The sequence below is a fragment of the Canis lupus genome, chromosome 25, assembly GCF_003254725.2.
Source record: "Canis lupus dingo isolate Sandy chromosome 25, ASM325472v2, whole genome shotgun sequence".
Taxonomy (NCBI): Eukaryota; Metazoa; Chordata; class Mammalia; order Carnivora; family Canidae; genus Canis; species Canis lupus.
Window position 1 is genome coordinate 43,120,892 of NC_064267.1, and position 13,450 is coordinate 43,134,341.

At 36.7% G+C, this 13,450-nt stretch overlaps 1 protein-coding gene across 1 annotated transcript in view; it reads left to right on the forward strand.

Annotated features, from left to right (window-relative positions):
- The window catches only part of PSMD1 (proteasome 26S subunit, non-ATPase 1), a 93,150-nt gene that overhangs the window by 4,375 nt on the left and 75,325 nt on the right, over positions 1-13,450 (forward strand). Inside the window, exons 2-7 of the mRNA XM_025463407.3 lie at positions 911-954; positions 1,583-1,656; positions 1,846-2,015; positions 7,172-7,377; positions 9,893-10,036; positions 12,277-12,503. Of these exons, the coding sequence (XP_025319192.1) occupies positions 911-954; positions 1,583-1,656; positions 1,846-2,015; positions 7,172-7,377; positions 9,893-10,036; positions 12,277-12,503 (865 nt within the window). The remainder of the gene's footprint in view (positions 1-910; positions 955-1,582; positions 1,657-1,845; positions 2,016-7,171; positions 7,378-9,892; positions 10,037-12,276; positions 12,504-13,450) is intronic.

Genomic DNA, 13,450 nt, shown 5'->3' on the forward strand with positions numbered 1-13,450 from the left:
TGATGACTTCACCTTTTTCTGTAAATAATTTCATAACTGTTGATTTATTTCGTGTGAATAAATTTATTCTAAAGTTGTCTGTGAAGGTTTCCCATTTTGGTCAGTTTGGCCAGAGATTTGCTCAAACTGTATTATCAGTATTACATGGAAAACTCATGGCCCTATAACTGGACCCTATCCCCACAATTTCTGATATAGTATAGATCTAGGAGAGGGCCAAAATTCCCTTTTTTTTTAAGATTTTATTTATTTATTCATGAAAATACACAGAAGAAAGAGAGGGGGCAGAGATACAAGTAGAGGGAGAAGCAGGCTCCATGCAGGGAGCCCGACAAGGGACTCGATCCTGGGTTTCTAGGATCACGCCCTGGGCTGAAGGCAGCTCTAAACTGCTGAGCCACCTGGGCTGCCCAAGAATTTCCATTTTTAGTAAGTTCCGAGGTAATGCTAATCCTGTGTGTTCAAGGACTATACTTTGAAAACCAGTGAACTTGGCAAATGTAATTTTTGTGGTGTCATGGTGATTCGATAACATAATTCTTAAACTTCAAAATAGAAACAGTTACAGTTATAAAGAAAAATAATCATTCTTCTAGTGAAGTCACTCCTCAGTCACTCCTCAAAAACTACTTTTCTAATTGTGATATTTCTTTTTTAAAGATTTTATCTATTTATGCATGAGAAACACACACAGAGAGAGGCAGAGACAAAGGCAGAGGGAGAAGCAGGCTTCCATGCAGTGAGCCCAACGTGGGACTTGATCCCAGGTCTCCAGGATCACACCCTAGGCTGAAGGTGGTGCTAAACCGCTGAGCCACCTGGGCTGCCCTAATTGTGATATTTTTTAACTAAGTAATAGCTTCTATCTTAGCATATACTTCATAATCATGATATACTTTTTGTCTTATAGCTGGAATAATTTCTCTTCTGGATGAGGAAGAACCACAGCTTAAGGTATGAGTTGAAGAAAAATTAACTAGGGTTAATATGAACACTGGAAACTCTGAATTTAATGATATTTGTATATTTTCCATCATTTAAAAACACCATCTTAAACAGTCTATACCCATTCAAATCTAGCCCCAAAGGACGATATTTTGGCAGTAGCAATTGGTTTTCCCTAGAGTTTAACAAGGTTAAGGTAAAAAATTCTCAGTATGGCACCAGAACACTCCCCACCCACCCTTGTTTCTTTATCAGAGGAAAGCACAAAAAATTGTTCTTCTGTGTCACATATTTTTAAATTATTTTTATTTGACTAAACTTTGGAACATACTTAAAGTGGCTCTACAAACCTGAATTCATTTATATCCAGACTCATAATCAATTTTGTATATACAGAGAAGAAAGATGTTCGTTATACGGAATAACCTATGTCTAGTCTGATGTTTTATGATTGAAAACGGAAAGGAAATGTATAAACCCAAGAGAAAACAGAAGTCAGTAAATTTTTGTATTTTTCATTAGTAAATATAACTGAAAAATTGGCCATTGATTTGCCAGAAGGTTTTTTTTTTTTTTTTTGGTAAAAAATTGTAATGGTAAGTCTCTCAATGTTGAATTTTATTTTTATCTTCTACAGGAATTTGCACTACATAAATTGAATGCAGTTGTCAATGACTTCTGGGCAGAAATTTCTGAGTCTGTAGATAAAATGTAAGAAATTATTTTATTTCTATAAATTGGATTAAAGTAGATCAACTGATTTTCTGTGAAAAAAAAATTGTGGATGTGGGTCATATGGCTTATTAATTCGTTTAGGATTTTGCCGCTACTAAATATGTTTAGATGGGATTTTTAAGGAGAACCGGTTTGAGCTAGACTTACACTTCTGATTTCTTTCAGAGAAGTTTTGTATGAAGATGAAGGTTTCCGGAGTCGGCAGTTTGCAGCCTTAGTGGCATCTAAAGTATTTTATCACCTTGGAGCTTTTGAGGAGTCTCTGAATTATGCACTTGGAGCTGGTGACCTCTTCAATGTCAATGATAACTCTGAATACGTGGAGACTATTATAGGTAATTATTTTCCATCCTGGTAAAGCTTTATCTTGTCAGCTTCTTTCTTGCTGTGGTGCATATAAAATTTTTGTTTTGAATTACTACTTGCTGTTGCCAAATTTAATTTAATTATTTTTTATTTTTATTTTCTAAGATTTTATTTATTTATTTATCCATTAGAGACAGAGAGAGAGAGAGAAAGGCACAGGCACAGGCAGAGGAAGAAGCAGGCTCTATGCAAGTAGCCCAACGTGGAACTCGATCCCGGGTCTCCAGGATCATGCTCTGGGCTGAAGATGGCGCTAAACCACTGAGCCACCCGGGCTGCCCGCCAAATTTAATTTTAATTGGAAGTTCATAATCCTATAATATTATGCAAGCCGAGTTTTTAGATCTGCCTTCCAATTTTGTGATTTATTATTTTTTGACATAATGAACAGTAACATTAATAATAGTAATAATGAAGAAACTTACCTCACAAAACATTTTATGGAAGAATCTAAGAAATTATTCAGAAAAGGTCTAATCAACCTAAAGATAGTTATCTTAGATTATAGTTATTGCTACTCCAATGAGCATTCTGTTATATGAAAAAGTTAGATTATTATGAGTAACTAAATGACAGCTGTTTATAGAGTTATTTTTTTTCCTTTTTTTTAAAATAGAAGTATATATAGAGTTATTTCTAATACCAGAAACCATTATTGACTGTCTTCATTCTGCTAGGCACTTTGCTACTCATTTTTCATGGCATGGTTTATTCCACAGCTGCCCTGTGAGGAAGGCCATATCCATTTTACAAATGAAAAAACTTGAGTTTTGAGATGATAGAGACACATGGCTATTAAGTAGGCTTACTTCAAAATCCATATTATTTCTACTAGCAACCATCATTTTTTTTCATTTGTTTCTTTATTTTAGAAGTGGGGGTAGTATACTGGCAAGACTTTGGGCTCTTTATCTTGTAAATTAAACTATAACTAAGGTTTTGTTCAGCGATTTATAGCTTTGTTTTTTTAAGATTTTATTTATTTATTCATTCATGAGAAACAGAGAGAGAGAGAGAGAGAGAAAGGTAGAGACAGAGGCAGAGGGAGAAGCAGGCTCCATACACGGAACCCAATGTGGGACTTGATCCTGGGTCCCCAGGATCATGCCCTGGACTGAAGGAGGCGCTAAACTGCTGGGCCACCCAGGCTGCCCAGCAATTTGTAGCTTTAAAAAAATTTTTGAAAACTCCTGATCTAATAGATGAAAGAATAGACTGCATACCCTTCAGACAGTTCTATAGGAATATCAGGCTTTCAATCATAGTTACAGAGAGCACAAGGGTATATTCTTTCAGTAGTGTAGTATATTTTTTTGAATAACTGATTTTTTTATTTTTTTTTTAAAGATTTTATTTATTCATGAGAGAGACACACACACACACAGAGAGGCAGAGACACAGGCAAAGGGAGAAGCAGGCTCCATGCAGGGAGCCCGATATGGGACTCGATCCCAGGTGTGCAGGATCACGCCCTGGGCTGAAGGCGGCGCCAAACTGCTGAGCCACCAGGGCTGCCCTGATTTTTTTTTTTTTTTTAAGATTTTATTTTTTTTTAATTTTTTTAATTTTTTTTATGATAGTCACACACAGAGAGAGAGAGGCAGAGACATAGGGAGAGGGAGAAGCAGGCTCCATGCACCAGAAGCCTGACGTGGGATTCGATCCCAGGTCTCCAGGATTGCGCTCTGGGCCAAAGGCAGGCGCCAAACCGCTGCGCCACCCAGGGATCCCTAAGATTTTATTTATTTGACATAGAGAGAGAGGACAAGCAGGGGGAGTAGCAGACTGAGAAGGAGAAAAAAGCAAGCGCTGCGCTGAGCAGGGAGCCCAATGTGGCGGGCCTCTGTTCTCAAAACCTGGGGTTATGATTCTAGAAACCTGGGGTCATGACCCTAGCTGAAGGCAGCCGCTTAATTGGCTGAGCCATCCAAGCGCCCCTGAATTGCTGATTCAAAAGAGGTCTGGCTTATTCACCTGAACCCTTAAAAGGAGAAATTTGGCCTTCTCTTTCAGAAATTGGGAAGTGCTGCACAAGCTGCTTCAAAGGATACTTTCAAATGTCTGTGACGTTCTAACTAGAATTCTGCATTTATGATTTTAAAGTTTTTGCTGTTGCAAGTAACTTAATCCTGTTGGGAGGGGGGTCATTGAATTGGAATTTTCATCTATAATTCTATGGAAAGAACAAGTGGTTTTAAAGAATAGACCATAACATTTGAAACATGGAGCGCTTTCTCTATTGAGTTAGAAATGGGGAGTTAAAAACACATAGCCTCTCTTCTCTTATTTCAAGGATTTTTTTTTTTTAACGAATACTGATAATTTTTTCAACAATGATGTGCAAGTGCTTGCATTGCTACTATTTTACAAAACATGTTTTAAACAGAACTGTTGGTCTGTTAAACATGTTAAAACATGTTTTAAACAGAACTGTTGGCTATGAGGTGGTAGATGCCTTCCCTCTCTAAATGCTGTCCTCTTAGCTTGTAGAAGGCAATTGTTGATAAATCAACCAATCCTCTTTGCTTTTTTCTTTGTATGAAAGTGGGGGAACTTTTAGGGTTTTTTGTTTTTAAGATTTTTATTTATTTATTCATGAGAGACACAGAGAGACAGAGACACAAGCAGAGGGAGAAGCAGGCTCCCTGCAGGGAGCCTGATATGGGACGCCAGGGTCATGCCCTGAGCCAAAGGCAGATGCTCAACCACTGAGCCACCCAGGTGTCCCTGGGGATTTCTAGTTTTTTAGGCACTGTTAAAATGGATCATTTTGAGGGTGCTTGGGTTGTGTAGTCCGTTGAGTATCTGACTCTTAGTTTCAACTGAAGGTCATGGGATGAAGCCACATGTTGGGCTCTGTGCTCAGCACAGAGTCTGCTTGAGATATACTCTTCCCCTCTATGCACACATGCTTTCTCTCAAATAAAAAAAAAAAAAGGAATGGATTGTTTTTTTGTTTGTTTTGTTTATTGTATTTTTAAGATTTTATTTTTTTATTCATGAGAGACACAGAGAGGCAGAGACATGGCAGAGGGAGAAGCGGGCTCCATGCAGGGAGCCCAATGTGGGACTAGATCCCAGGACTCCGGGATCATGCCCGGAGCCAAAGGCAGATGCTCATCTGCTGAACCACCCAGGCATCCCAAGAATGGATTGTTTTGAACATCAGTGAAATTTGTGAGGGGATACACAAAATAGAATTTGGGAAGAACTTCCTAGGATCTTATTGAATATTATACATCCAGAAAATTCAAAACTAGTAAATTTTCTTGCTGTTATAAGAAGACTTTAGATGGGAATGAGACTAGATTCTGGGATATAGTTGTGATATAAACCTGGTAAGTAAAAGCGTGAATCTTATTTGAAACCTTAGAGGTATATTTTTCCCCTTCAGTTATAATTTAAGGAAAATCCCCCAGTTGTTCAATTCTGTTACTTTCTGATAAGATAGGTGTAATGTTTCATCACTTAACTATATTTGGTTCAAAAAACTCATATTAGGAACTGGTAAAGATTTTCTGCAACCAGAATTGTTTTAAGGTCTGCTTTTTGAGTGCGATTTTATTCTTATTAACTGTAAGTAAATGTGCATGGTTCTGCCTGGATGGACCCTGTATGTGATATATTCCAAATTACTAAAGGACTGCTTCTCCCAATATAGATCCATTTAACTTGAGCCATCTAGTGGGCCAGTAATTCTTTTTTTTTTTTTTTTAAGATTTTATTTATTTATTCATGAGAGACAGAGAGAGAGAGAGAGACAGAGAGAGAGGCAAAGACATAGACAGAGGGAGAGCAGGCTCCATGCAGGGAGCCTGATGTGGGACTCCATCCCAGGACTCCAGGATCACACCCTGAGCGGAAAGCAAACACTTAACTGCTGCGCCACCCAAGCATCCCTGGGCCAGTAATTCTTTATGCTAATTCAAATCATTTGTTTCTCAGGGCTATAGTTTGCAGCTAATTAATCTTGCCCTTGTACCCTTTCTTCTTTTTGAAAGGGAGAATGACAAGTCAATGAGTTATAGAGAATATAACTATTGTATGTCATTCACTTGGGTATTTACTCATCTTCCTTATGAAGGTGGAAGAAGACTTAGGAAAATTCCTTTTATTGGTTATTCCTAATAAATTTAAAATGTGGTTGTAAAGTAGTGTGAGTTGTAAACAAATATTTCTCATCAAGTATGCTATTGGTACCTTTCAGTATGTTGCCCTATTCTCTCCATCCACCCAAATCATTGTGTAATGTGAAAGCCAAATTGTGCCTATGTATACCACTGGATTTTAACACTGGCAGTGAGGTGGGGGTGGGGGGCTGAGACTGGGGATTGTGTAGGTTTCACCCACCTTACTTTGGAACAGCATGTCAACAGATATGTGACAATTGCTGGAAAGGTTTTTGGAAATCTTTGGAATTGTCTTTAGAACCTGTGGTACATTTCAGATCTCACTATTATTTTACAAAGATGATTAGACATGGTCTTTACTGTCAATGAGCTAATAGTTTCACTAATTTGAAGAAGTCTAATTTATTGCTCTGTGATAATTGTTATAAGTGGTCTTTTTAAATATCCTCAGTAATAGCAAATTTTTGTTTGTTTTTAAAGATTTTATTTATTTATTCATGAGAGACAGAGAGAGAGAGAGAGAGAGAGAGAGAGGCAGAGGGAGAAGCAGGCTTCATGCAGGGAACTCAACCTGGGACTCCATCCCAGGTCTCCAGGATCAGGCCCTGGGCTGAAGGTGGCGCTAAACCACTGAGCCACCCAGGCTACCCCCAAATACTTGTTTTTGAAAGTGAAACAGTAGCTATTTGTAGCCAACTCTGATAAGCAATACAGTCAAGTTGAGTAATATGATTTTGGTCAAAGTATCATAGCAAGATAGAAATGTTTTGAATAATGTCAGCTTCATTAGAATTAGTATATAAGCCTCCCAGTGTAACTGTTATGAAGGGAACAATATTAGTTTGAAAGTATAACTTCTAGAATTTAAAAAGCCTGAAATTTGTTTATTACTCTATAGTTTTCCCAGAAGTTATGATTACAGAATGTGGGCATTTGTCTTTTCTAGTAGTTTAGTCCTGTTTACAAGGTGATTCATTGTTTTATTTTCTTTATAGCAAAATGCATTGACCACTACACCAAACAATGTGTGGAAAATGCAGATTTGCCAGAAGGAGAAAAAAAACCAATTGACCAGAGATTGGAAGGCATTGTAAATAAAATGTTCCAGCGATGTCTAGATGATCACAAGTATAAGCAGGCCATTGGTATTGCTCTAGAGACACGAAGACTGGATGTCTTTGAGAAGACTATACTGGAGTCGGTAGGTAGATAATGTGATTTTAAAGATTGTTATTGATGGGGAATCAGCAAAGCAAGTTATTTAAAAACCATGGATAATGAAAAGAAAATCTAATTTAGAAATAATAAGGTGCTCTTTTGCCAGATGTTTTATTTTTACATTTACATATGAACTGTGGCTGTGTTTTTTGGTCATCAAATACCTGCTTTTTTTTTTTTTTAATTTTTATTTATTTATGATAGTCACAGAGAGAGAGAGAGAGAGAGGCAGAGACATAGGCAGAGGGAGAAGCAGGCTCCATGCACCGGGAGCCCGATGTGGGATTCGATCCCGGGTCTCCAGGATCGCGCCCTGGGCCAAAGGCAGGCGCCAAACCGCTGCGCCACCCAGGGATCCCAAATACCTGCTTTTATCTTACCACATTCATTCCTTTAAATCTTGCACGGGGAAGATGTTTTAAATATCCTGCCCCCTCCTTTTTTTCCAAGATTTTATTTATTTATTCATGAGAGACACAGAGAGAGAGAGAGGCAGAGACACAGGCAGAGGGAGAAGCAGGCTCCCTGCAGGGAGACTGATGTGGGACTCCATCCCAGATCCTAGGATCAGTACCTGAGCTGAAGACAGACGCTCAACCGCAGAGCCATCCAGGCATCCCTCTCCTGCCCTTTTTAAGAATACTGTACTGATTATTTTAATGCATTTATTATGGCTAAACCTACAGACTTGCTTCTTGGTTTGAGGATGTTTTGCAATAATTATGACAGTGGTAGTAATTCTGTGTAAGAAAGTGGTCAGGAAGGTGCAAGACTGAGTTAAATGGACATTAATCTTCATGCCCACTTTGCCTGCCTTACCACCTGTCTTCGTGAGCTGGCTCTCTGTACTCCAGCCTCACCTCAGTTCCTACATGTACCCTGCCCCATTCCTCTTACCAGAAATAATGTCTGTGCTGAAAATATTCTTTTCTTTACCTCCTTTATTCCTGTTCAAGATTGAGAGTTCACTTTAACAGTCACTTGCTTACAGATCCATTGATTCCCAGCACCCATACTGTCCACTACCCCCTACTGCAAAGATTAGGTCCAATTCTCTTGTTAATTTCCGAGAGCCTTGTGTTTTTTTTTCTTATAGAGTCTACCACTATAGTAACTAATTAGTGGTAGGTAACATTTGTGTTTAGCAGCAGTGATAAGAGTTAAATGAGTAAATGAATGAGCGACCTAATATGATAGAATTGGATCTTGTTTTATTCTGTTTTATTTTGGGGCAATTTTTCCTTGTCTTCATGTTATAGAATTAAAATATTTATTTTCATTCACTCAACAAATGTTTTTTGAATGTTTGCTGTATGTCAGACACTGTTCTAGGCATTGGAATAGTGGCAAATGAGACCAACAACAAAGTTCCTGCCCAGATGGAGCAATCCATTGGGGGAATAGGTAATTGAGCAAATAAAAATATAAAGTAAAGGGGTGACAAATGTTCAAAAAAAGAACAGAGTAAAAAATGCCTCTTACTTTGCATCCTAGGGCATGTATATGCATATGACTTAAGTTTTATGAAACAGTACCTACTTTTGCTACTTGTGATAACTCTGATATTTTAAAATTGTATTTCACCAAAAATGTGGGTCCCATTAAGTTGATTTCATTATACAGTGATGGGTCACAACTTGCTTTTTGAGAAGTACTCCCATAGCTCTTCAATATGCTTGTATGTTGAAGGATTTTATAAGTTGGTATCTCAGATGTTGAATATGCTTTGGAGAACTATAAGATATACATAGACTAAAAATTTCCTCAAGGATAAGATATACATAGACTAAAAATTTCCTCAAGGAGAGCACCAGCTCTCTGCAACAGCACTCAAAACTTGAATCACTCAGAGCTGGAGAATAGCTCTATCGTACTGTGTTCCTGGCTATCAAGTGTAGACAAAGCAGTAAGACTTGGGGACTAACAAGATTGGGGGCAGAAGGATAAAGGACTTCAGTAGACATACTTGAAAAACATAGCCATTTGGTGTATGGACAGTTGTATATATCTTTTTTTAATAATTAACAGCATCACTCTTATAGTATTCTGTGTTCACATAGTGAGAATTCAGGGTGATCACTAAATATTGTTTTCAACCCATTTTTTATGAAAAGAGGAAATAGGTCATTTTAAGATTTTTATCTAAAATGTTTATTTTTAAGTTCTGTTTTTCAAGTAGGAGATAAAGCTTTGGCTGCTTAAAATAACTAAAGAACATAGATTAAAGTAATTTGATTTGTTTTTTTTTTAAGATTTTATTCATTTATTCATGAGAGACCCAGAGAAAGAGAGAGGCAGAGACACAGGCAGAGGGAGAAGCAGGCTCCCTGCAGGGAGCCCTATTTGGGACTTGATCCTGGGACTCCAGGATCATGCCCTGGGCCAAAGGCAGGCGCTAAACCGCTGAGCCACCCAGGGATCCATCCCCCCATTTGATTTCTAAATAAAATAATGCTTCAGTAACCAGATAATGATGTGTCTTGAAATTTCTCTTTCAGAATGATGTCCCAGGAATGCTAGCTTATAGCCTCAAGCTCTGCATGTCTTTAATGCAGAATAAACAGTTTCGGAATAAGGTACTAAGGGTTCTAGTTAAAATCTACATGAACTTGGAGAAACCCGATTTCATCAATGTTTGTCAGGTACTTACTTATGTTATGTTATGTTATGTTATGTTATGTTATGTTACCTTAACTTACATCACACTACTTTATGCTGCACTGCTGGGCTGCGCCTCACTACTTTACGTTACGTTAAGTTACTCTCATGCTTTCATATGTGTATCTCAGTTGATTTTCACAACAGCCCTGTGAAGATTAAGGTGTACACTTATATTTTTTAGTGGTAAGAAACAATCTTACAAAGCTAAAAACCTGTTCTGTTATAATGCATCCTGTGTATTCTTTTTATATTTGGAAAGTATTCCAAATATTTAAGGAAATTTTGGAAACTAGGTCAAAAAAAGTAAAAGGTGGAAGAAGAGATAAAAACAGTACTTATGCTATGTCATTCTAAAATGAATTTCAGGTGTAAAAATGATCCTTGGCTTTAATACCCAGACACAGCCAAAACATTTGGGTATATTTTATCTCTTTCCATGTATGAATTTGCTTGTACATTTTTAAAACTTAAGATCATCCAGAAAATGAAAAGTGTATCTTTCCCTTTCCCTAGGCCTTTTCTCAAAGATAATGCTTACATTTTTTTCCCCCATTTATTAGCACATCTTTAATGGCTGCATTGTATTTTGTTGACTGGAAGTGCATGAGTTTTCTTTTTAACAATATCATACTATATGAAATTTTGTATTCTGCTTAGAGCATAGCACTTTGTCATGGGTTTTGTTACTTTATCACTATAATGTGTTCTCATATATTTTCATCCTGTATACATTTTTAAAATTTAGAGTAATGCATCTTTTTTATATGCTTTTGAAGCAAGTTTGAAACATAGAAAAGGCTGGAAGAAAAATCATATCACTGAAAACCAACATTTTAGTGTATTTCTTGTCAGTTTTCTCTATATAGCTTTTTGGAGTTTTGTTTGCTTTTAGTTTTTAATAGTTTTTTATTTTTTATTTTATTTTTTTAAATTTATTTATGATAGTCACACACAGAGAGAGAGGGAGAGAAGCAGAGACATAGGCAGAGGGAGAAGCAGGCTCCATGCACCGGGAGCCCGATGTGGGGATTCGATTCCGGGTCTCCAGGATCGCGCCCTGGGCCAAAGGCAGGCACTAAACCGCTGCGCCACCCAGGGATCCCAATAGTTTTTTAAAATATAAGTGTTTTAAAACTTATATGAAATCAGTAGTCCTCTGCTCACCTGTGTATTTCAGTTTTATTCCTCAGAGGCAGGTTTTGTTTTGTTTTGTTTTGTTTAAGCTGTTTTATTCCTTGTTCCTTCAAAATTTTTTAACACTTTTACATTTTTAAAATACATTTTTTTGAACAAGTAATAGTACAGTTGCATGATTCAAAATTTAAAAAGAACCAAAGGGAATACAGTGAAGTCTTTCCACTCCTTCCTTTGACTCCTAAGTTCCTTTCTCTGATGGCAAACAGTATCAATTATATGTATCCTTCCAGTTTTAACATTTTTCCATGTTCTAAGTTTTCACAGACTATTGTTTCAACTATTTCTTGACTGTGTGATAATCATTTAGTGGATGCACTTTGCCTTAACCATTCTCTTGTTATTGATCATTTATTTTGTTTCCATTATTTCCTATTCTTAATTTGTAATAACTTTGATTAATGTGTTCATTTTGAAATTAACTGTTTGCTGCTTTGAGGAAACAAAATTTAATTTGAATTCTTAAAAAATAAAAATCCTAAACTTACTGGATAGTTTTGTTGAAATATGACGGATTATAAGAATAATAAGAGAAATACTTCAAAATGGTTATTTTAGTGCCTTTTATTCTGGCCTAGCATGATACAATGTGTGTTAAATGAATGACTCCTATAATATACGGTTAAGCAGAAAATTCAAATTAAGGAGCACTTGATAATAAAATACAGGTAAGATTTGAAGAAGCCAAGATTCATTCACCTACTAATTATCAAGTACTGCTAATTGCCAGGCACAATATTAGGAGCTATGAATATAAACTGTTGCTTTTCTTATGGAAAGAAGATGCCATTTTAGGAAAACTGCCTAGTGCCAGGATCAGAAATGGAATGCTAGAGCTGGAATTCAAATTTAAAATTAATCAGTTTTTTTTTTTTTTTAAGAAAGAAATGGAGTATTAGAATATCTTATCTCCAGTTTGCCTGTACTTATATTTTAAGGTTTTCTGTATTATTAATTGTCATTGTCTAAATATTTTATTGGCAAAGTTTTCAATTATTATGTAATTGTCCCTTTATCTGCATTTCAGTGCTTAATTTTCTTAGATGACCCTCAGGCTGTGAGTGATATCTTAGAAAAACTGGTAAAGGAAGACAACCTCCTGATGGCTTATCAGATTTGTTTTGATTTGTATGAAAGTGCTAGCCAGCAGTTTTTGTCATCTGTAATCCAGAATCTTCGAACTGTTGGCACCCCTATTGCTTCTGTGCCTGGATCCACCAATACGGGTACTGTTCCAGGATCAGAGAAAGACAGGTATAAGTATCTTTTTCTGCATCAGAGCTAATTGAACAATCTTTATTTCATTTTGCAAATAGTTGGAATATTCAAAGACTGCATAGTCTATGAAGAATTTCAAAATTAGCTTTCATAGATTGTAAAGTCTTACTAAGGCTATTGCTCTGTTTTGCACTCTGTTGGGTACATTAAAGACCAAAGAAAGGGACCCTTCTAGAAAGAAATGGAAGTGATTGATAGGGCCAATTGCGTATTGCTAGCTAAGCAAGTAAATAAAATTTCAGGTGGGTAGAGCACCTTGGTTGTTCAGTTGGTTGAGTATCCGACTCTTGATTTCAGCTCAGGTCTTGATATCATAATCATGAGTTCAAGCCCGTGTTGGGCTCCATACCCAGCATGGGGCCTACTTAAAAAAAAAACTTCAGATTGGTTAAGTGTGCTAGAATTTAGATATTTGGAAAGTAAGAAACATTTCCGGCTTTTTGTGCTTTTATTAAAACTAAATATGTATTTATCTTAGGCCCATACAGTATTAGATTTTATTTTTTTGTAATTTCTTATGTATTTAGACCATTTATTAAAAATATTTAAATGTGTCTTTGCAATGGAGCGCCTGGGTGGCTCAGTTGGCTAAGCGTCCAAATCTTGATTTCTGCTCAGGTAATAATCTTGGTTGTGAAATCAAGCCCTGTGTTGGGCTCCTGCTCGGTGTGGAGCCTGCTTAAGATTCTCTCTGTCTTCAGATTTCACTGGCCTTCTAACTTGCCCTCAAAACACCAGAAATAGTCCTGCCTCAGTAAGGTTTTCTTGAATTTTAGTTTTTATTTTTTATTTAATTAAATTTTTTTTTTTTTAATTTTAGTTTTTAGTATTTGTTTTCTTCCCTTATTTTTCTTTTTGGGGACCTATTGTTAAATGTAAGTTGGATTTTCTTTTCCTAGTCTTCTATATTTCTCACTTCCTTT